We start from the raw sequence: 24,922 nt of genomic DNA, 5'->3' as shown, positions 1-24,922 counted from the left end.
CCTGACACACAGCCACGCAAGTCACTGAATGACAAGTGCATCTTATCCAAAGAAGCTGAGAAGAAAAATCAGATATCTCACACCATATTAAAAAAATCCATGAGAGAAAAAACAAGTAAAAAAAGTAAAAATCATTCAAAACATCTCGAAAACTTACTGCAATACAGAATTTGTTAAAGAAAAATGTAAATAATAAATGATGTTGAGGGAAACAGGAGAACAAGTATTTAGGCAGAAGAACTCAACATTAAAGTGAAAAGGTGTAAGTATACTTTAAAAATAAAACCCTAAAAACAAGTAGAGTGAAAACAAAGGAGAGCTATCAAAATTTTGCCTGACTGAATGAACTCACAATGCAAGGATGTACAGTGTTCATTGAAACACTACCTTGGTATTCATCGGGGTGCTGTTCATACTCCAAGCAAAATGTCAAAAATTTCATGAGCATTCGTTTTTCCACCATCGCAAGCTGCTTGCTATTGAAGACATCAGCTCTAGAACAAGGTACCTGAAAAACATATTTTTTAATAATTTCAGATACTTTCAATACTCCAGGTATGGAAAGCACGGAACTACACCATAGGAAAATTTGCTAGATAACCAGTTATCTTCTATTACACTTATTTTCTTATATATTTATTTCAATTATTTCTGAGCACCACTACAAGTTACTTATTTTCCACAAAAATATACTAAAAACTTTTTTCCCTCTATTTCTTGTCAATTTAACTTGTATCTCTGACTGTAGAGTTAATGAAAAGAGCTTACATTAACAGTGCCAAACATCTCCTCTTACCATTATCAGACCAATGACTCCTCCTGAAGCCTATGCCAGGGAGACAAAAAGCTAAGACTTGCGAGTCGTTAAGAATTAAGCGCTGAGTCAATCATGGTCTAAACATTTGACTAGGCAAAGATTTATGACAATAACTTACCGGAATGCACATGCTTATGCAGTCTTTCTTTAATTAGTTTTTAGTTTCTTGTTATGCGTTTTAATATTTGGGTATACCATTTACAAATCTTTCTAATTCTGTGAAAGAAATAAAAACTCTTTCCTTTTTTGAGAGAAAATACTAGCTTACTGTTACAAAACTCTCATGAAACCAAAGTCAAGGGTTTTTTTTTGTATTTTTATTTGTTTGTTTGTTTTACTTTTAAAAAGATGAGATTAAACACATGCAGTACATAATTCTAAGATACCTGTTCTACTTTTCCTTCCCGAAAGGCAAGAATTCGTGTTGCATTTTTGAACTCCGCATATCTGCTAACGTTTGACTTAATCAGAAGTTCAATTAAGTGACCTCGGGAGTAAAGCAGCTGCACAATGAAGAAAAATAATGTAATGAGTAAAGAGAGAATGCTTACATCAAAGAAAAAGAAACATCAACAACAATAGTACTCATTTGTAAGATATTTTCTGTAACTGTTTACAAGTACACACAAAGTAAAATCTGAATAAAAGAATATCAGAATGTAGTAGCTGCAAAATAATACAAAATGAATTAAAAAAAAAAACACCTCCCATTACATAGCACATAAATAACACAGAAGTTACAAAAAATGCCATTTACCTTGAATTTGCAGGTAATTTTACTAGACATTAGCCAAAAGGCAGATTTTAAAGAGTATAACAAATATGTCAAAATAATGGTGTCTTCTTTAAGTAAAAGGCACGACAGCAGGAACTTAACACAGTAATAACTAATTTTACTCAGGCTTTGTGTTATGGATTAACTAACCATTTTCTCTTTCCAATAAAATTATTTGCAATTCAGTGGTTGAGGTGCCAGAAAACCAAAACAGATGAGAAAGCTGACAGGGAATATGAGAGTTTCACAGAGAAGTCTCATTAAAAACAAGGAGATACCAAAAGACAGAAATTCACTTATCACTTTAAAAACAGAGCTCTTCATTTAGATGAGACTTTTCTGTTTTTTGTTTGGGTTTTTTTTGTTTGTTTGTTTGTTTTTAATCCTTGTATTTAAATACTAGAATATTACTTGAACAAAAAAATTCAGGAAATTTATTTTGACAGACACATTCCAGAGCTATACTTTATGACTTTTATTACAAACAGTAAAAAAACTCATATGAAATACCTCCTGTTTTATTAGTACCAATGCTTTCTTATTTGTAAAGATAATGTATTTTTTGCCTCAAAGTACCGTAACAGCCTTCTTAAAAATGAAATGTATATATTTTTTAATTTTCAGCATATTAAGTAAATATAGCTGTTTGAAAAGAGATACCAAGTTCCTACCTTAGAAACTAAATCAATATTAAATCTTCTGCCTTCTCTGACAATTTGGGAATATGTGATTTTCTTTGGCTCCTGGGCAGAAACTTCTGAGTGCACAGCTTCGGTTTTTCCCAATTCCAGAGTGGATTCACCTGAAGATGTATTATGAGAACTTTCATTCTCAGAATTTATTTCCAAAACGTTCCCTATTGCAGCACTTGATGGATCCATGCTCATAGCTTTCTCTGATTCCCCGTTCTCAGCCCCAGGTACAGCACTCTCCAGTGGTGAGCATTCTTTTTCTGGTTCTTCAGAAACCTCCTCGGCAGCAGAGGCTCCAAAGACAGGCAACCTTGCCAATGCACCGGCTTCTTCAACATCTTCACCTGCATCCTGACTGATTAAAAACACAAGAAAAATAAAAACAAAAAAAACAAAAAACTTTAAGAGTCTTTAAATCTTGTTTAAAGTTTTGAGCCTGTGCCAGGAATGGAAACCTCAACCCCTTCTTAAAAAGCATTAGAATTTCTTTATCCTGGCCAAATCAGGTGTATCACCCACTAAAGAAATCTGGTTCTTAGGCTGATTCAAGAGAAATACATTTACAGGAGAAGGATAAAATAGAACACTTTTGTGTCCTTATTTAACAAAACCAGAGTGCAGAATGAGCTTAACATGAAAATCAAAACTCTCATACTTGTACACAGTACAGACTTACATAAAATAAACAGAGTAATGAAACATTGATTGGGTTTTCTGTAATTAAAAAATACAATGTAAAACAACACCACCACCTCCAACAAGCTTGCAGAAGAAAACAGAAGTTCTTTATGTAACTAAGACTACTTCCAGTGCATCACTGTAGTACATCCTTAAGAGAAACTTGGAATTTTGAGCTGAAGTTAAAAATTTCTGGTAACTTCATCAGCAATCTTGCATTCTGTTTGGCTGTAGAAGTTAAAAGCCATACAGAACAAAGTTCCTTCATGAAACAACATTGTTATTCTGTGTGTTGCAAGCGTGCACATAGTTCTGATTCATTTCTAACATAAGTAGGATGTAGGCAGTCAGTCAAAAGGAGGGACATGACCACACAATTAGTTGATCTACTCCATTTCTTTTACACAACACGGTTCTTTAGTATTCTTCGTATAATGTAGACCTGTACCTTTAATCACATCTACTCTCTTTATCTTGAGCTTCAATGACATCTACCTTAGAAAGTGGTACTTTTGAACTTAGAATTTCATTTTATACTACCAGCTGAGATGAATCCAATCAGCATCATTGTAAATCAAAAGAGTTCAGCAATAATTTCCACACTAACTTTTTCATCTTTACACCACAAGCCATTAATGCACTGAATAAACAATTTAATCTTGGATGAAAACTAATAAACTATGATTTTAAAGGTAACCTGTACATGTATGGTATGAAATTTCAGTAACTATCAGGATTCTTAATATTCACCTAACAGCTAGGAATTATTCAGCGCATATAAAAACGCTCCCTCACACATCTGTAGACTTAAAGATGGAAGGAGGAAGCAAAGTTTCTGTTCAAGTAAGAAAGGAAGACAATTTCTCTCCTTTATACTGCTACTCGCTTATCTCACGTGAACTCAGGCAGCTTCTACAGGCTGATGAAAGTAAGAGTTGAGTGCCACAGCTTGTGCACAGCCACCAGGAGCATTCATTCCTGAGTGGGGTAAAGCATTGCCCTGGGAAATAAGGGAATGGGTGGGAGGAAGAACTAATTAAACACGTCTGTTTCTGAACATTCATTTTTATCTGGTTTTGCTTTATGCTGCAAGCATTAAATAACTATAAAATGTAAAAGTTAAATACACTGTCAAGTGCTCTTTAAAGAGTACTCTCTGCTAAAACTGCAAATGATGATCAATTCAATTGTAGGGTTCTCTCTGGGTTTATTTGCATTATTTTCAGGAATTGTGGACATGAGGTTTGCAAAGATACACCAATGCAGCAACTAACTGTGAATTTCTTTTTTAATCCATCATAAATATTTATGCAGCACAAAAAAACCAAACAACTCCTGGTTCTGCTTTCTCCCAAGCTTAATGTACAGTCCAGCCAATTCTCATTTTAAACATACTCTTATTGCTTTTAAAAGACCAAATTTTGGGCTGAGGTACAATGTCGTTTCAAATTCCACTGAAAAGCAGTATAGCAGAAATGTATATTTACATATTTTAACTCTCTATTCAATTCCCACTAAAAATATATATATAAACCTGCATGATTTGCATCTCTACGCGCTTTATAACGAAAACCTGTATATAATCTAAATTCATGACATTCTTCCTATAGGAACAAATATCTCTGAATAATGTAAGAGCTGTCTATAAAAATCACTCCGGTTGAACTTTTGTACTGACAATTTTTTGTCTAATTCAGAAAAAAATAATACATCTGCAGACAAATTGTTGTGTAAATTTAGAATATTATCTTCCACCATTCATCAATTAATGGTACTAACAAAGGGATATCTTAAAATGAATGTGTCTTATTAATGCCTTGTAACAGCAACCCCTTCAGATAGGTCAAATGAAAAATTGCCAACCAGCTGGTTAATTTATTCAGCACAGGTGTTCACTATTTATTTTTCAGCCATTTGCCTTTTTTCAATACCGCTTGCTGTAGACACAGTATTCTTTTCCTTTGATGGATGCACTTTGTTCTAAGGCCATTCATTTCAGATTTGCACTGTGTATATTATACTGCTACCCAGCTGTTTATTCTTTCAAAATAAATGTTTAATGGTTACTTCATAGGAGTTATAAAAGTTAAGCAAAAACAACAGAATCTAGGCAGAATGTTTAAGTTGTCTGAAAAACAGTAATTGACTCTCAGAAAGTTTGAAGTTATTCTGGAAAACTTTTTTCTTTGCTACCTTTGCTAGCTTTATTAAATTGTACTCTTCCTTCTCTTCCTTGTACTTGGCTGTTTTTTGTCTGATGATACAGACAGCATGGTGCATTCAGACTAATGTAAATGCTTAATACAGGACAAAATGGAAGATTCAAGTTCTCAATGCTCGCATCAATAAACTGTGAAATCTTAATTTTAAGGAACTGACTTTTGAGCCTGACACCAGACAATCGGATACCCTCCTAGGAAATTCACTTGCAAAATTAAGAAACTATGAAACTTTAAAGATGATTTTATTGATTCTGAACAATATCTATTATGGCAGTAGAATTACAATACTCAATTGACACCTGCTTTAAAACAAGCATAACATTCTACCTGCAGAAAAGGTCTAGCAACCATTACCGTGCAACAAACAAATCTGGAATATTCTGAGCCTGTGACCTTCAGAGTGCAGAAATTGCTTTTATTAATTTTGTTGGTTTTTTTGGTTTGTTGTTAAATTGTTTGTGACATTCAATAAATATATGTTTTTATACGAGTACCTACTTGGCAGTGCTTCCTTCAGCTACCTAAGATGTTTATTAAAAGACTGTAGGTTAAACTTACATAGCTCACCCAGAACACTTCTCAGGAGTTCAGAACAGCGTTCAGTTTAGAGCAAAATCCAGGAGATAAAAATAATAAATATAAAGAAATTCAAAAATTCAGTTGAGACCTCACAGAATTACCATTTGTTGTTACTATGGTTGTGCACTGGTCAACATTTCCATTTCACAAGGTTACTTTCTGGTTTTCCTAGATTTTCAAGTGACATAATATGACAATTTTGGATTGTCATCTTTTTAACTTCTGCTGAGTTTCCAGGAGCCTCTGATCATACAATTGTTGACAAAATATCATGGGTAAGTACTGTTAAATGGATTAAATAGAATGAATCTAAACAATGACGAGGGACAATTATTACTATAGCATTTTAGCATAGTCAACTATCTTACAGTTGCAGAACTACGGTTCTTTTGCATTTCCTGTTCTTACACAATCTCTCTTTTTCACATACATATCTGTTTAATATTTAGTAGGAGAATAACACCTACTAACCAAATTAAGAATGAAAAATACCAATAGATGGTAGTTCATAACAAATGAGGAATTACACATACAACATCTTCTTTTGCTGAGATGTAAATTACTTGCTCAAAGTTGGCCAACAAATTATACTGAAATCATATAAAGCAGTTTAAGAAGGACCAGTTGGTTTCAAGGAAGTGCACGTGATTTCAGCAGAAGTACTATCAGACCATGAACATTTCAGAGTTCACAGCTACTTTTGGAGACCAACAGGAAGTATAGTAGGGGGTGAAGTACTTGAAGCCAAAAGTACAAAATAATAATTAACCAGTGAGTATATGAAATTATTTATATATTTCTATATTTATACTTACTCGCCAAAACAGAAAGCTTCTACATGCTGAATAGTTTTATCCTTCTTGTTAAGAGAAATAACTTCTTCATTCTCAAGGATCAGTTTTCTCCAGTCTTCACATTCATCCTTGATATCCGTATTTTGCTTACAAAGAACAATTATGAAATTACATTTTGTACTGTGCTGGCTGTTCTTGATCTATATAAATCTATTCCCAAATAATCTGTTGTACCTCTGTATGTTTAAAAAAAAAAAGAATAAAAGAATTGTTTTTAATGTTTTAATGCCTTCTCCATATGGATTTTTGGAGTTAAGCAAGTTAGAGCTAGTTCTTATAGCAGAGTAAAATTTGTGCTAAATCCAGTTTGAGGGATCTGAAAATAACGTGCAGAAAAATGCAAGTTTCACTAAAAATTTAATATGAATTTGAATACAGTCAACTGTAAGACAAGTTCCCACAGCTGGGTTATTTCCAAATTCTGAGAGAGAAGTATGTGAATGGAGACCACATGAGAAAATACAGTAATCTGGGTATTATGTTAATCTGTCCACACAGCAGACTCTAACTGCAGAACAGAACACTCAATTTGGAGACTGAGCAACTCCACTGATTATGGCAGAAGTCAACACTTCATAATAAATAGTTTTGAGACCAAACTGAAGAAGTACCATTTTTTGAAGAACAAGAAGTTCATAATGCTTCAGTAAATAATATGATCAGTCACTTCTTAATACAGACCAAATGCTCACACTTCTAAATAAACAGCCTCTTCAAGTATTTCTAGTGGACTGTCATTAATTAATATTTAATTAATTAATATTTAATTAATGAACTTCGCACAAACCTGGACAACTGAAAAATACACCATCAACATTTATCTTTTTGCCCAGGTTAAGGGATATATCAATGGAAGGGTTCAATAAACATCTTTATTACAGTTAAGAAGAATTAGCTGAAAGAACACAAAAAATGGGAAAAGACCAGAATATAATTTGCAGAAGATGCTCAGAAAGGAATTGAAACAATAATATTGTTGCTTCAGCATAAATTCCAGAATCAAGAAACATGATTGATCACTAGACTGCTTGGTCCCAGATAATAATATCAATAAAACAAGCATAGAAAACTCTTAGTATGCTAAACCAGATGGATGAGCTTTAAGCAGTGAAGCTGTTAAGTAGAAACCTATTTTATTTGTAAAATTCCACAAAGAGAAAGAATACTGTGATAATAACCTTGTAATAAATTATGCCAACAACTGGGATTTAACATCAAAGTACATTAAAAATCATTTGAGAAATTTTTACCTGATTTTCTTTAATCCACGACAATAATCCTGAAAAACTAAAACTGGCCCAGTTTCCGCCATAGTAATTTCTCCTGAAAGAACACGAAAGAATGGTGAAACATGATGGACAGAAATCATACTGCCTTTTCAGACCCAATGAAAAAAGAACTGAATTTTGAGACATTCAAAATACTTTTTGTGACTGTCTTTACAGTTATAGACATTCATGCAACATTTCAAAATTCTTAATCAGATATACGATCTCAATTTCCATTCATCTCTGACCAAATAAATTGTAGTCCAATATCCAATTATTCAGAGGATAAGTTGAATAATGCTGAGAAAGCCCATGGATTGCTGCGAGTAAAAGAGAAATATAGATAGTTTATGCTTCTTCAGCCAAGACTGATCCTTTAACTCAATCATGTACATCACTACAATCATTTTATTTAATATGGAGCCAAACTAATACGTCTGCAAGTTTCAGCTATGTTCTTAGAATAGGCAACAAAGGTTTTCCATACCTGTTCCACACACAGCTTTGGGAAGGGCAGGACTTACCAGCTTTGTTACACAAACATAACTAGTTTGCTTCTGACTGAAGCGGAGTTGAAAGTTAACCATTTCACTCCACGCCACCCCTAACCTAACAACACTTGTGAGGTAGCTGTGAAAGGGAAGGTCATCTCAGGTGCAGAGAGTAAAATCCACAACTTGCTACCCATTATCCTAAATAACAGAAAAGTCACTATTGTTTATCTACATGCCACAAAACAGATTAGGCTTACAGCCCACTGTTAAGATGCTATGGCAAAATCATGATTAAGCTGTATAAACTGTAGGTGGAGCCAAAGGAACTGATTCTTAGAAAACGCTCGTACCTTCTTGATTACTTTTCAGTTTATATTTATCCCCTTCTGCCTTGAAAATACTAGTTTACCTGCTTAAATCAAAGAAAATCAATTGCACTGCTGTTAATCAAAGATTAAGTCTCCGCTCCCTTTCCTTTCTGCTTTTTTCCTATAAGTACCTTAGGTGACAGTGAACTGAATTTTGTTACCACTCCTATCAGATCCTAATATTTAACAGCCTAGATAGGAAAAAATGCAACTGTATCAATTGTGTTTGATAAAATCAATAGTATTTGCAAAATAAGAAAACTGCTTTGGGATTTAACTCTGTTCTCTGGCCATCCGGAAAGGATCCTTAATGCTGCTGCATACACTGAAAAGAAACATTTTGGAAGGAGGGTAGCAATGCAAAAACTGATAAATCCAATGAATTTAAAACACTATCATCACCACTTCCACTTTTGAATTGTATGATAAAGGGGAAAACTTAAAATTTGTGGCTGCTTCCTCTGTTTGAGATGGGGATATTTTTGACAAGGCTTATCTGTACTGACAAAGACTTCATTAAGGGTGTCAGACCCTTTACAGTTCCAGAGCTATGCTCTGTACTAAGTTGCTTACTTAGCATATGAAAGACAGATGTCTGCTAAACAATGCCTAATTGTTCCTGACTAGAAACTGACCTAAAAAAGTCTTTCAGCTTCTGCAAGGCAACAGCGAAGAACATAAATAGGACATCTTTTGCAAAGACAACAAAATATAACATTTACTGAATTAAGGCGGCTCAAACAAAAAACCCACATGGTTTAAGGCCATGAACTGCAGGTATACACCTGAAGGAAACTCAAACTCTTTATCCAGCCATTTGGTTATTCCAAGAATGATTTCATCTGTAGGTGTTATTAACAAACAACACCAATAATCTATAAAAGGAAGTTCAAAATTGATTCATTATGTGAATGATATGGGAGAGGCTTAAAAAATACTTTTAACTGGTATCATTTTGAATATAAAGAGATAAAGATTAAGTCTCTTACTAAATGCCTGATTCTGCTAGATTTCAGTCTGTAAAGAAGCATCCAATAGTTAAATGGGATGACAATTGTCAATTTCTTTTAGAACAAACAGCACAGGTTATTGTCTTGCTTCTTAGGATTCCACCGAATCAATCCCCATATATTATCCGCCACTTCTGGGACTTGTGAAACACCACAGCCACAAAGATTTATTTTTAAGGGAATCTGCTGCTTTAGCTGCAAGTTTTCTTGAATATGGAATACAATCTGGCTGTGAGTGCAAGCAAGGCCATCGATCACAGGAATCGCAGAAAACACCTGCCTAAAACTGGGACTAGGTTTCCTGAAAACATACCAGTATAAATTCAATAATAATTAGAATGAAAACTTTCTAATGAAAGAAATTAATATATTATTTTTGTAGGAAGTTACAAAAGTTTGTGAGCTGTCAGTCATCTTTGATGAAAACACTCCTCTATTCATCAGGTGGATTTTCCTTTGAAATTGCTTTCCATTTTAATCAGCACTGACATGAATCAGTGTTTTCAACACAGCACCCCATAATTCCATTTTGACGCTCAATCAGTACTGAGAGGATGGTACAGTCTTTCTCAAATGGCAAATGAATCACAGCTGTGTCTCTTCTGGCATCTGAGCACCATTTCCAAGTTATGTTACACAACCTCAAATATTAATCCCCACTGGAAGCACCAACTTTCAGATGTTTTTCTTCCAGCATTTTAATTGTTCCACTCTGTATTACATGTTTAAACAGGATACTTTAATTTTAGTATAAAACATCACAGAGTAAGGTAGACAAGACCTGATTATTTTGATAATGTTCTTGTAAAATTCTTGAAGTAATCTGGGAAAAAAGTTGATTTATCATCTTACAATTTGGAGTCCATCATAATAAAATACTTTCGTTATAATTACAGTGAAGATAGACTAAAATAAGGAATTCTTTTGAGTAATGGTCAAGACCAAAGCCTAATGAAAGCTAGAAAACCATCCCCAAATATTGAGCACTGAAATTCTCCCTTCTCTTGGTGTATCAACAGAGCATGGAGATCAACTTTCCTTTTCTTATAATTGAATTATCCTCTTGATAAAGCCATGAAATGCTGCAAATACATAACTGTGTCAACACACATTCTTAGGGAGTAACTCTTTAGCTAGAAAATATTTTTTCTGTCAAGTAGATAAAGAACAGATTTCTTCTTTGCATAGCATAAGTTATTCCCTAAAGACTATTTCTTCAAATCTCCTGCTTTATGAGGAGCTTCATATAGGTTAAAATACTGTACTTACAGCTCTGATTTTTCAAAACCCATTCCTGGATTTTACAGCTAACATCAGAATTTTCAACCTACATTTTTGTCAGGTTTTAGAAATGCAACCCAGCTACAGCTTCACCTCTAAACAACAAAAAAAAATCTCAATTCTCTCTTCTACTTCAGTTATTATCACTTCGTGTTTTATTCGAGTGTTTCATAGATGACCTCTATGTAAGAAGATCGCCTCTCTCAAAGCTGTTTCTTAACAGCCGTGGTATAGCAGTCAAAGATGGTGATGCCTGACAAAAAGCTGCTGACACTTCATGCTGCCCCTGTGCCTGCCTTGCATTTGATCTTTCAGAAGGAAGTCTCCTGCCATCAGAGTAGCTGTCTTTTGCAAAAGAAGTTACTGCCACATCGATTTTAAGGATCTGAAAACAAAATGACTTCTGTTTCAAACCCATAAAGTTTCATGTGCTACCTATTAAGTACACAGACTCGGATTTGAAATTTCCATTCTGCCACAGTAAATGTGTTCTGGAGGATAGAAAGCTCCCATATAAAGAGAAACAATTAAACTCAATATCTGCTGAGATTCTCCAGCTCAACAAAAGGGTGATGATGGCAGCCAATTGTATTACCTTGATTATGCTGTATCCACAGATAAGAAAAAATACCACAAACTAGCTGAGACAAAGCCGTACTCTGTAATACCTTTGCCCTCAGTTCATATCCCAAAACAACATAAAAACTGCCTTTTCAAATAAGGTTAAAAAATCGGTGAAGTAAGAAGGGGTTTGTTTGTTTGTTTGCTTAAGTTTCTTCTCTGAAAGTTAAATAATTCTGTTTTTCTTGGAACAAATTGACTTGGTTTGAGAAGCAACTTTTTCCCCGTTTGCTGTACTTACATAGCTCTGTCATTTCGCAATAGATCAAAAAGACTATATGCAAACACTGGCTGTGTCACACTACTTATTTTTAAGAAAACCAAGACAGATGTTGAACAATGGGGAAGAAACTGCACAGATGAGCTCTACAATACTCAGATTAAACTATTTTGGACTCCAGGAACCTTTAAGTACTCCTTGTGTGAATCAAGATAAAAAAATAAGAAAGACAAGTTCACAACAAGCCAAGGGACATGCGAAAGAGAAAGTGAATTGAGAATAAAAGAGAAATTAAAATCCTCTATCTTGACAGTCTTCAAATTCAACTCTACATGCAAAGATAAGAAGGACATAAAGAATACAATTACAATCTTAAAATACTATATTATAGATGCTAAGAATCAAATTAAAAACACATAGCTAAACATACCTCCCCTATCTCATCCTCAGTAAAGAAACCAGTACATAATTTTATTCCTCCAAGAAGATGATAAGCAAAGGACCAAAATTTGAAAACAGTGAACCACCAGGAGAATATCCTATGCATATGAACAATTACTGTGGGAGTTACAGTCACTTAAAGTAATCAACTTCTAGTCTTGCTCTGCCTTCCTTCAACATCTCTGAGTTTAAACGAGGTGCGGATCTCCACATTTTAAATTGCAAATTACTTCTCTAAATCATTTAATATCTATCCTTGAAAATTCACATGTCAACAGCTCATTAATACCTACAGTAAAAGTAGCTCTCTAAAAAGAACCACAGATTTTACGTTTATTGAGACAGATAGCTGGCACAGAGAAATAGAGCTCCTTCAATTACTACTTGGCAGAAGCAACCTCTAGTTTAAAATCCATCTACAGGAATTTATGGCAACACTGCAGTGAAGTGACTATTTTGAATAAGATTAGCTACTGTTGATGGCAATGCTTGGACAGTGTTTATAAATCAAACTTAGAACTTAGTATTTTATAATAAGCCACTTCAAAACTATCTACCATAATCACCTATCCAGTATATTATGATAAACACAAACATGGCTGAAGATTAAAAGTAATAAAACGATAATGAATGCAAACAAATTATAAACAAAGACTTCATCCATATATGTTTTCTAAACCTTGTACCTAACCTAACTCAGACCTCTGTAGAACACAGAAATTAATTGAAGTCGTACATCTAACACAAGTATTTTAGTAACCCCAAAACTTATTTACTTCTGCTTTGAAAACAATTCTAACTTCAATCCTTCATGACAGGAACAATGCAGATTATTAAAGTGATATTCTGAATACAGACAGATTTTCATTGATCAATTTTCCGTAAGCTCATTAAAACAAAGCTTGAAAATTTAACAGGAAATTAGCATATCAAACCGGACATACGTAAGGTAAAATTTCAATGTTCTAATTCAGATGAAGTCTTAGAAAGTTTGCAGACATCCAACTATTCACTTGAAATTCAAATGGCATCAGGGTTTTTTTTTTTTGTGTGTACTTTTTGTTCTTTTTGCAAGAACATTATGATGCTTGAAAAAGATAAGCAGATGTTATAAAACGCTTTCCTATTTGGGGGGTTGCACATGCACCAATCAAAATGTCAGTCCAGAATAACGGAGGTGGAGAAAGTGTATCCTTATTAAGCTGCTGGTATGAGGCTCAAGGAAAACTGAAAGCACATACACTATCCATGTGAAGAAGTCTCTAAACCAAGGTGTGGGTACAGATGCAATTTACCACAGTTGAGACAAAGTGCAGGAAATTGTTTAACCTCATAAATTTAATATGCATTCTACGCTATGATGATATTTAGCAACAACAGAGCCACTTAGGTAGCCCTTGCTTACTGCTTAAACCCCTTCTCACAACTGCAGCAGCCAACCCCAGGAAATTATACTGTGTAAGCGCACAAATGACCGGACTGAAGAAGCAGTAAGGGAGTAGAAGACAGCTGCCATTAAGACAAGATGAGGCTGCCAAAAATAAAAATCTATGTAAATCATACTTTGGTAATGCATAATGAAGAATATCAGGCACAGTGATAGTAACTAGCATGACAGTCATATGAAATACACTCCATTTGTTATCAACTAGAAAAGCACAAACAGTACAACAGCTTCAAATGCTGCTCAGTAGCAACCAGGACTGTCTCAAAAGTCAGATGGGAAATTCAGAGCCTTGAAGGAGTAGATAGGAGAGAGGTTTATTTTAAAGGCTTGTCTTAATTATCTGAAGCTCAAGAATTTGATCTCGTGTGCCTCAGAAACCAAAGCTCCAGACTTGTGTCATGACACTAAATTTTGCTGAGCAGGTGTACAAATTAACTAGGCTTTATAGATCCTTATTTTTCCTTAAAAGCAGCACACATCATGGTGTAAAGTTATAAGGTTTGTTAGAAAATTGCTATCTTCGGCTTATTAGTAAAGAGAAGTAGTAAAATGAAAGGATGCTATGAAATACACTACTCCAAGTGCTCCTGCAAATCCTTTTATTTCAAAGTGTAGAAGAAGGACAGAGGTGTTCTGCACTCAGACTAACTCAGTATCTGATAAAGACAGAAAGAAACAAAGAGTACTCTGTTAATCCCTTATCAGCCAGATGTTATGATAACCAACTAAAATGCTAAAAACACTGGTACTATCTTCTACAGGCACTCAATATTGACACAAAGAAGACAGCAGTAAAACATCAATCATCAAATAATAACGGCTCAGTTTAAAACCCTCACACAATGGGATACATAATAGGGAAGGGCATTAAACTTGGAACCATTCCCATATGTATGAGAAAAGGAGCTACCAATAGCACGCTTGACCATATCACGTATGTTACAAATAACTAACATTGCATGAAAAAATTGCAAGCTTTACTGATGAAAATGACACCAAAATCAGATTGGAGTTTAAGATTCCTTAATGCCAGGTGAACACTAGACACAAGGACACAGTGACCAAGACACAGATAAACTTCTAGCCAATCTTAAAAACCCTTAAAAAGATAAACTATTGGAGTAACTTACGAATCGACATGAAGGACCCGCTGGCCACTTCTGGCACATGCTGCTGCAACAATAGATTCAGGCAGACCTGAAACAATACATGCATTTCTTTAGATCTTATTGTGCTAAGATACCTTAAAAACTGAAAGAAAATTAGAAATGGGTTAGCAACATGCACTGAAAAAAATTTACCCTGTCATTAAACTTTTTAATAGTCTTACGTTACTAAAATAATGAATGCTAATCAGCGATCATTAATATTTTGCCTATTAACACCACCATTTGAATGCAACATTTTAGTTACTCCTTTTTTTCTCTCACTAATAGTACAGCACATATCATTTGCAAACACTATCACCTCTGAGTTAAAGCTTATCACCAATATCTTCTCCAGGTGCCTTGCTGTCTCTAAGTAGGTTGAGCATATGCAAGCATAATAATACCCAGTTTCCAAGGGACAAGTAACTGTATCCCCTCAGATACAAAGACTTATAATCTGAGGGTATTTGGGGGCCATTTTGTTCATTTCAAAGTGACTGACAAAGTGATGACCTTGTCATGACCCATTAAAATGTTTTTAAATTTCAAAGTTTATGGTTGATGTTGCATTATCTAGCATATTACTCAGGGACATACTGAAGGATATGAGGGGATAAACTTGCTATGATGGCACAGAAAATCTGTGCAGGCCAAGCTGTGTTTTTCATGATGCTGTCTCCTCTACACTGTTGGTAAATGAATGCACAGGTCTCAGAATTACAATTGGATTTGGTCTAAGATGGAACTGATTAAAAGCTGCTGCAAAAGAACACCCAGGAACTCACTAAAGGTCTGCTTCAATGCAGGTGTAATTCACAATTGAAAGGGTCCTGGTAAGAATGGAACAATTATGTATCAGATGGACATCTTCAAAGTGGAATTGCAATCAAAGTCTTCTTTGTCATGCAGTTATGCTCTATAAAATAAGTATATTCTCACTATATCTGGAAAAGCAGCAAAGACAATAGAGTATCTCTAAGAGTGTCCCTTTGAATGACATGACATCACCTAGATGCTTAATAAACTCAGCTGTTCCGTAAGTTCTACTTCCACTCATTAGATGTTCAGATGCAGTTAGATGGCTTCGACTTAACACTAGCCTCAGAAAAGCAGCATAGCCCAAGATCTAACAAGTTACTCAGTACTAATTTCACTAAAATCTCTTTTAAAAAGATCTACCAGCTGTTTAAATAGGTAATTCAGTAAAAGGGATTTATATCCTACAGGTCTACTATTATGAGACACTTAGGGTATGTATTCAATTAAAGGACAAGATTAAAAAAGTGGAAGAAGTGTTTCACAGGTTTTGTTTGCAGTGCAGCCCCAGGTGCAGCTGTACTGGTACCACTGACGTGAGACAGAACCGACACTGGAAACAGCAGGTGTGGGATGGCACCAACAACTTGGGTTAGCTGCACACTAACATCTAACACACATACACTGTGCACTATGGGCATGATTACTTGTCTACTATTTACAGATACCAGTTTTTACTCACCTAGAGTAAAAAGTCATTGTTAGACTCGAGGGGAATATTAAGTGTAACTTAACATTCTCAGTCAGGATCAAACCATTTAAATGGTTGAGTTGTTCTTTATTAATTACAGAAATTGAAAAGCAGTACAGAATAAATCTAGCAGGACTTAGGCACATGAGACTATAGTTTCATGAGCTCTATGAACCAGCAATAGCGTTCACTACTATTCCAAACCTTTAGCCTAAATCTTTGGTTTAGAGGATCTACATCAGTAATTGGGAAATCCATGAAATGCCTCAACTGAGACTTCAATGGATTTGTTTTGTTTGTTTGCTTTTTAAAGTAAGCCATAATATACAGACTACTCCGAAAAAGAGATATGCAGAAAATACAGAAGTGCAGCATGCACTTTAGGACAGTCACAAGATCCTTCCTGTGCACAGTCAAATGATACAAAAACAACCCAACAGTACACTCAGCTAACCTCCACGGGATTCATACACATACGTATGTTGTATGCTTCATTTCTCTTCACTAGTAACTGTCTGCAACAGAACCTTCGACAATGTTTTCTTTGTAGCTTCTGAAAAGATCTTTCCCTCATTTAGGCACAGAGACTATCACTCTAGAAATGCAATTGAGAAACTTGTTTCTCCTTCCTTATTGATAAAAGCCAATGAGAAAGTGTTGTAAAACATCACCAAGTGCTGCCTGGCTGACCAGGAGTGGAGTTATAGCTACTAGGGCATAACTGATTGCTTTAAGCTTGATCCAATTGATACTGTGTTGGAGGTCTGTTCTTCCATTAACCTTGGATGAAATTGTTCCCTGAATTAGCTTCCTTGCTCTTGAAAGCTGGCATCAATTTTCTTCACCAATCCTTTGCTTCTAAGATGTGGGGGCCTCCTGAGTACCCACCAGCAGCAGAATGAGAAAATACAAGAATGTCACAGCCCATGCATTTTAGCTTTTGGACAGGCTCTTAGAACAACATGACGGATCAAGGCATCATTAGCTCTTAAGTGACAAAACTTTGGTAAACCAAAGAAATTAAGATTGTGCCTTGGGCACCAGATTCTGAATTCTATTATCTAACAGAAATAAAACTACATGGAAAACAAGTAGCTTTGTCAAATACTAGTTACGTCTGCTAAGATCTGGACTGTAAGTTACTTCACAAAAGCTCCTTCCAACAGAGGAGGCACTGGTACACAGACCATTGCAATACAGACTGCCCTGCTCTATTCAAGAAAGAAAAAAAATGTTACTCCTGGGGAAAGCATCCTTACAGAAATGGTAGAAATTTATCTATAGCACATGAAGCTGAACCACCCTCCTACAGGATGCTCACATGGCTGCACAAAATAGTTCTGTCCAGATTATTCAGTAAAGGAAAAGTAATTGTTTAGATCTGGGAAGAGTTTCCTGTTCTAAATTTCAATTTTCCAAGAACTTAAGCACTGAAATTACTGAGTCATGGGGAGATATACCCCCTGTATAATTAATATAAACTAGTATTTTCCTAAGTTATTAGGTATACTAGTGACTGTCAAACACAACTCACATTTGATTTTACTGTATCTAAAATGAAAAAGAATTCTTCCTAAAATAAGGTTCCAAATCCAAGCAGTTTTTCTAGCTTTCGAATGGCACAGTATGAAATGAGAAGTCTGAACTGTAAACATATGATTCAATCACAGCAAAGCAGCAAGATGATCCAGGCCTTGATATTTTATATATACACATCTGGCAGCACAAGAGCGACTTACAAGAAGTAAGAAGGAGGCTCACGCAATTCTTTGTAGTATCAATTTAATATGCCAACACAGAAGTACTTCATATTTCAGGCTTAGTCAATACAGAAATAGCAGCACCTCTTATGAAGATGCGTAAAGGCATTCTACACTTTCTGGCCCCTTCATATTACGGAATGCTTACACTTGAAATATTTCCACAGACAGGCCTGTCCCTCATTTTTCTCGCCAGGAAAAACAGAAAGTTTTCCTTCACAATGGAGAACTATTAGTACTTTGTATCTATATCATCATTTCTTTGTGATACAGCCTTCTTTCTCCACTTCCTAACCTCCATGGAACAGATGCAATGAGGTAAGTTCGCCTCTCTAGCTTAGTGATCTCTGAATCACTAATATGTTCTAATAGGTACAACTTCATAGGAACACCTTAGCACTTATCCAGACAGTGATCACTTCAGCATACAGAAAAAGAGCTTAGTCCTGTAAATTTCTCTGGTTCTTCAACTAATTGCAAGATTCCATGACTGTATCAGAAATAGTTGCAGCACCAGAATAAAGTAATAAATGACAGAAAAAACACTTGGTTACTACACATGCTTATGATGAATCAAGTCCCCAGTTCATAGCACTAGTTTTCACTGCCAGCTGTCTGGTATAACCTTCTTAGATACAGGAGGCAGATTAATCTCAATAAATCTTACTGATGTGACTATTGCAAGTTTACCTTGAAGTCTACATCTGCTTGATTCCCGCAACCTCTGACCAAGATAATCCCTATTACGAGAGGTTTCAGCCCTTCTCTATAAAACATTATCAGCTGTACATTCATGAATGATGTGTTTTATAAGTAAATAAGAAAGGACTAGCTATAAACATACAGCTGTCAAGATATGAACCTTATTTTTAGCTTCAACACAGCAAAATGAAAATTGGAAGTAACTGTTGAACTGAAAGCTCTTCAATTTTGCAATAAATTCTGCTTGGATTCAAACTTCCAAGAGATGAGCAGCTGATCATGGAGAAGCCCACCTGACTAGAAAACCTTCAAGGGATGTCTTGACAGAGTTTTTAAAGTTAAAGCTAGCTAATTAAAATCAGTAATAGTTTCAATTAATTTTATAACACATCCATGTTACAGAATAATATCACAAAATGTTTCCTCATTACAAACTATGGTGATGTTACAGACATCATCCACTACGGTAAGAAATGATAACTGGTCAAGGAAGGAGCTGTAAGTAAAGAAGTTCCTTATCTTACACCACTTTTTCAATACCGAGGTGGAAACACTGCTGCACAGTGAGCAATTCTGCTTATTTGAAAGGAACAGCAACTTGATTTCTCCTCATCAGCATCTACTTGCAGTAGAAGGCTCATTTTATAATAAATATCAAATTTGTGTACTCTGATATAAGCAAACATAATTCAGTTCAGTACTTCAGTATATTTCTTTAACAGATGTGAATATAATTAGAACAATTCAGTCACATCAGACGCACAAAGACCTGAAGACCTGACCGCTCCAGCAACAACCAAGAGTTGAAGCAGCTTACTGAGGGTGCTGTCCCAATGGCTCCTACACACACACAGGCAAAGGGTATGAATCACCTCTCTGGGAATCCTGTGCCAGTCTCTGACCACCCTCATTGTAAAGACATTTTTCCTGATGCCCACTCTGAGCTTTCCCCAGTGTAGCTTCATGCTGTTCACATGCATCTGCCCTTGCTTTCCAGCGAGCAGAGACCAGCACTTCCTTCTGCTGCTCGTCAGGAGTAACTGTAGTAATTTTCCATTATCCCTGATCCTTTTTGATTACTCTTGATTCAGAACAGAATTTCAGGGTACCCTGCTGGAATCTTTCCCATAGGAATTTTTCACCTCAACGTCCTTTTTATATATTTTCAGCAGCTCACTGGAGGATTACAGTCTCTTACCTCAGTAAGATCAGCAAACAGTCTGGAAAACCTGAGACACACTAACAGGCAGAGGACAGCAAAGGCTTCACAGAATGATTTCTTTTCTTACAAGAGCAGCAAGGGACACCTCACAGTATCCAGCAAATAATCCCATTTGTGGTGTCAGTAGGATACTAAGCCTCCAATAAGGCTGCCATACCAGCTCTTCCATACAGGAACAGTCAGAATTGAGAGCATGCCAGTAAAAAAACCCCTCAGTTTTAGTTAAGTTAAAAGAGTCAGCAGTAAGGAAATAAAGGTAAGTTTACATTTGCAGTAATAATAGCACCACGAATTACTTGCTTTTCAAAAATCTATTTCTACAAAGCTATCTCCGATGTTAACTTCATCACTCACATTATAATATTAAGGTTAGTTCTTCACTGTGCATTTTTAAAACCATTTTAGTGTCTGGGAGTGATTTCTCCTAACACTATACTTACATAAGATAAACATAAAGTACTTACACCACTCCCAGCATATCGAACAATAAATAATAGATTCTCCTGACAGGTCTTTGATGACCTGGCAAAGCCCGAGTGCTTTCAGCCAAAATCATATGAAACCATAAATCACTCTTTATTTTATAGAATATTTCAAAACGGATTCCTGCTTTCTACCTTGAAAGTCATTTCATGTGTTATTTATAGCCACTGAAAACCAGAATGGAAAGAAAATTGCATAGAACCAGAAAATTTACTGTGACTGCTTTTATAAAGAATAACTCCTATTTAGAAAAAAAAAATAAAAAATAAAAAATTAGAATTACTGGCAAACTTGTGAATACAGCCACCTTTTAAAGAGTACTGTCCTGTCCTTTATCACTTCACCAGAAGTTAAGACAGGAGTCCTGCAGTATCAGGAACTAGTTTAAGTCAGGACTGAATATAATCCAAACAACTGAAGAAATTCAAAGTAAGGGAGGCTCCTTAAACATCACTCAAATATTTCAGTTATGGCTGTTCGCATTTTGCAAATCTTTACGTTTACAGTCATTTGTGCCATAAATTCAACAGTGCTGAATGTTTTGCCTATAAGTTTTCCCATTTGTTAATTGCCTAAATAAAATCCCTCCCACTGACTCTGTAATCCGTGTCACTCTCTCAAACAGATTTTTTTATTATACTTAAAGATCTCATAACATTCCCTCCTTGTAAACATTTATAATGTCTGCGCTAATTTAAAAGTTGACCCCATAAAAGGGTAGCAATAACGAACATGATTATTGCCTACCCTGAAGTGTCTTCAAGCAGGCACTTACAATATCAGCCATCCGAAACGACGTGCCACAGGATTAAACATAAACGAAAGTCTGCAAATATAGTATTCCAAAATACCAGAGAATTACTGCAAGTGTAACTACTGCTTTGGCATCCAATGATGCCATTCCTACTTGGTTAGTGGATAACCTGAACACAGTAATATAGTCAAATAGTAAGGAAATTTGGATATGGGAGTCTTGATAGGGGAAAAAGCTAAAATAAAACTTAAAATGAACTTCAATTCTACAACAAGAAATGGGGATAGAATGAAAGAACAAAGCCATAGCAGCTTTAATTCCCAGGTTGTATTATCACTGAAAATCTCAAAATATCATTTTGTTCTATGGTAATCTAACAGTAATTAAACTTTTACTACTGAACCCACAAAGACTTGTATTGTTGTACTACATATCCAGAGTGATCTAAAACTGTCTGTGCAAGAACATGTTTTATTTGGGTTAAAGAAAAGTAGTCTTATCAATACCCTAATTTGCTTTTACCATAGCAATACTGATGGAGGAATTGAACCTAACCGTTAAATATCCATACGTACACTCAACATTGGCTATAGCATCCAAAGACAGAGTTAAAGACCCTAAGAAATTCCTTCAGCAGTCATTTCTGGGAAAATAAAAGTCCTGCTTTGAATACACATCCACACTGGTGGTTCAGTACCAGTATTTAATACAGTTAAAAAACAGGCAATTGGTATCATTAGTCATCATGTGCATACATCTTTAATAGTATATAATCTTAATAATAACCTAAACCTCCCTTGTCTCAGTTTAAAACCATTCCCCCTTGTCCTATCACTATCCACCCTTGTAAAAAGCCATTGACCATTCTGAGGTCTCCCTGTAGGCAGGCAAACACCTCAAAAAGGTACCTTCTCATAGAAATCCATACCAACGCTATCTACAGCAATATTTCCACAAAATAACTCACCCTGTGGCATTTTCTCTCCCAGTGTGAAAGCTCTACTATTAAAACCTGTTCCCAAAGCAGGGAAGATAATGGTGGGCATGCACTCCTGGACCAACCCTCACTGCCACAGACTGCTCAGCTAGAACTGCTTTCCTTCAGGTGAGCATTCCTAAGAGTATGGCTGGGAGAGCACAGGCCTGTTGGTGACCTGCTACCATCAACCACTGTTACACAGATAGTCTTGGGTTTAACTTGCGCGTCATACAGTAAGCATGAACACCACAACAGGGATAGGAAGGATTGCACACAACTGCAGCCTGTGATTCACTCTGCCTGCAACATGCTCCTGTGAGGCCCCTCAACATAAGAGCTGCCAGAGTAAACTGGATTACATCATATTTTTAACAAGATTATAGAACCTCCAGAAGAAAATTCTGAAGGCTTTCTTGTGTCCAAATGAATAATGAAAAAGATGAAGTCTTATCTATGTATGTTTTAGTCAGATGTGTTACAGAACTCCACCTTCATTAGCTTCCCCAGCAGCTAAACAATGTGCCATTACTGCTTCCACCTTTTTCCTTAGCTAAATTAGATAGAAAAATCATGAACAATAATTTTATGAAGCCTTGTTTCCTTTAATTTTATACACCTCTGCATACAGAAGTATTTTTCAGGGTATTTAAGACTGATTATCCTCATAAATCACAAGAGTTGCACAGTTCTTAATACTTAACCCATTCAGTTTGGTAATTTAGTCATTCCTTGTTTACTGTGATCCTCTTCTACCCAAAACAATCACAAACCTGAACATATAAGAAAACATCAGTTCATTACTAAGGCTTCCACTCCAAAAAACAAAACAAAGAACACGGTAGGGAAATCTTAATTTCTAACTGTAATTTAAGAAATCATTATAAATTTTGGTGGTAGTCACAACATTGTGGTGTGTTGCAGTGAGACGTTTGAGATCTCCACTGTCATCCACTGGAACAGAAAATGGATTATTTTGTACAGGATGCACAAAGCACAGACAGCCTGAGAAAGTTCAGAGTCAATTAAAGTACACACAGTCCTACGCTTTCTTGTACATTTAATAAAACACTTTAATGAGAAGTACCCAGAAAGAAGAAGTTTGGGGTTACCTGTAAGCAAGCACAAGGATTATAAAAAACCTTTTCAAGAGAGAACACAACTCTCACATCACATCACAGCACACAGGTAAGAGTATCAGCATAAACCACATTTCCCATCATATCACTGAGTCTGACTCCTCAGACTGACTTTCAGCACCCTGGAGGAAGCTGTCAGCTCGTCCAGCAGGGGCATTTCGGAGTGACAGTGGCGTTGTGATGCACCAAACGAGCTCTATACCTTAATACAAGGGCTGAGGTGCACCTAACAGGCTGGCACCTCGCAGAGAGGGCTCGCTGCCCTCCCAGTGCGGGTTAAACACCGCAGCTATCGCCTGTATCTTAAACAACTCATGATGCTGAAGCATCAACAGCAACCCCGGAGCATGCAGGGACAGAGATACCGCCTGGCAGCCCTACGACATCGCTCCCCCCCACACCGCCATCGCTTCTACTCCCTGTACAGCCCCAGCACCCCCAGGCCGGCCCGAGCCCCGCACCGCCGCGTACCGGTCCCTATCACCACCACATCAAACTCGGAGGGCAGGTTGTCCGCCATCTTGGGAGGGGCACCGTCACGTCGCCCGCGCTACAGGAAGTGAAGGCCGCGACCCACACAACTTCCCCCTGCTGCACGCGAGGGCTGCCGGTAGATGTAGTCGCTTCTATACAAGTCTTAACGCCTTAAATCAATAACAACAGTAAAGCAGCTAACAGCCTGTTAACACCTCCTTACAAGCTCCTTGTTCACCCAGCGAAAAGAACAGTGGAAGTGATATAAAGCGACTAATGGAAACCAGAGCCGGCCTCACGCCTGCAGTACTACCAGACACGCTACAAGAGTTCAGTGCAGAAAATGACCCAGCAGTAAATTTCAACACAAGAATGAAAAACACGGATCTAAATGTCCATGTCTGAGTACAGCACAAATCAATCTGTAAAAGAAAAAAGAAGCGGTTACAGATTCAGGCGTAAAAGTAGTAGAATTAAATCTTATGTTTCTTATATTATCCTTCCAGCCGTCTCTTAGAAATATTAAGAACTTCTGTTGTCCAGCTCTGCTAACGGGGTTGCCATGCCACCTTTTAACCCTTGTAACCTCCAACAAAAACACTCAGCTCCAGAGTTCTCACAGTGTCGGAGCATCCTGACCTCAATGTCTGGAGAGGAGGAACAAAACATCACTGTATAGTTGGCTCAGATAAGGCAATTCCCCTTTCACATTCTTTCATTACTGAGAGAGAATACTCAAGAAAATATAATTTGATTGTGCAAGTCTTCTGTTATTGTTTAATACAATTGTAGGACTGCAACAGAACTGAGCTATTTCACTATCAATGTCTCACTGTTTCTCAAGTGCTTCAGTATTTATTCCAGCACAAAATGCTGTTGTTTGGTTCTCTGAGTTCCTGTTAGGTTCATTCATAAGATGCAATCAGTGCAATCCTATTTCATGATGACAGTCATTAGCCACTGGACCAGAAATTTTTCTTAGTTCTATTT

General features: G+C 36.2%; 1 protein-coding gene across 2 annotated transcripts in view; it reads right to left on the bottom strand.

Annotated features, from left to right (window-relative positions):
• CHM (CHM Rab escort protein) overlaps nt 1-24,007 on the bottom strand; it is a 53,536-nt gene extending 29,529 nt beyond the window's left edge. The window contains exons 1-7 of one of the 2 annotated variants that reach the window (XM_085544604.1): nt 23,930-24,007; nt 14,898-14,964; nt 7,868-7,940; nt 6,579-6,793; nt 2,264-2,639; nt 1,204-1,320; nt 388-508 (exon numbers count right to left, since the gene is read on the bottom strand). In XM_085544604.1, the coding sequence (XP_085400730.1) occupies nt 388-508; nt 1,204-1,320; nt 2,264-2,479 (454 nt within the window). In that variant the 5' untranslated portion in view covers nt 2,480-2,639; nt 6,579-6,793; nt 7,868-7,940; nt 14,898-14,964; nt 23,930-24,007. The remainder of the gene's footprint in view (nt 1-387; nt 509-1,203; nt 1,321-2,263; nt 2,640-6,578; nt 6,794-7,867; nt 7,941-14,897; nt 14,965-23,929) is intronic. The other variant, XM_015860408.3, reaches the window with a different exon arrangement.
• Nucleotides 24,008-24,922: the final 915 nt, after the last annotated feature.

The sequence above is a fragment of the Coturnix japonica genome, chromosome 4, assembly GCF_054131305.1.
Source record: "Coturnix japonica strain WE chromosome 4, WE-NBRP24, whole genome shotgun sequence".
Taxonomy (NCBI): Eukaryota; Metazoa; Chordata; class Aves; order Galliformes; family Phasianidae; genus Coturnix; species Coturnix japonica.
This window is presented reverse-complemented; position numbering and strand designations above follow the sequence as displayed.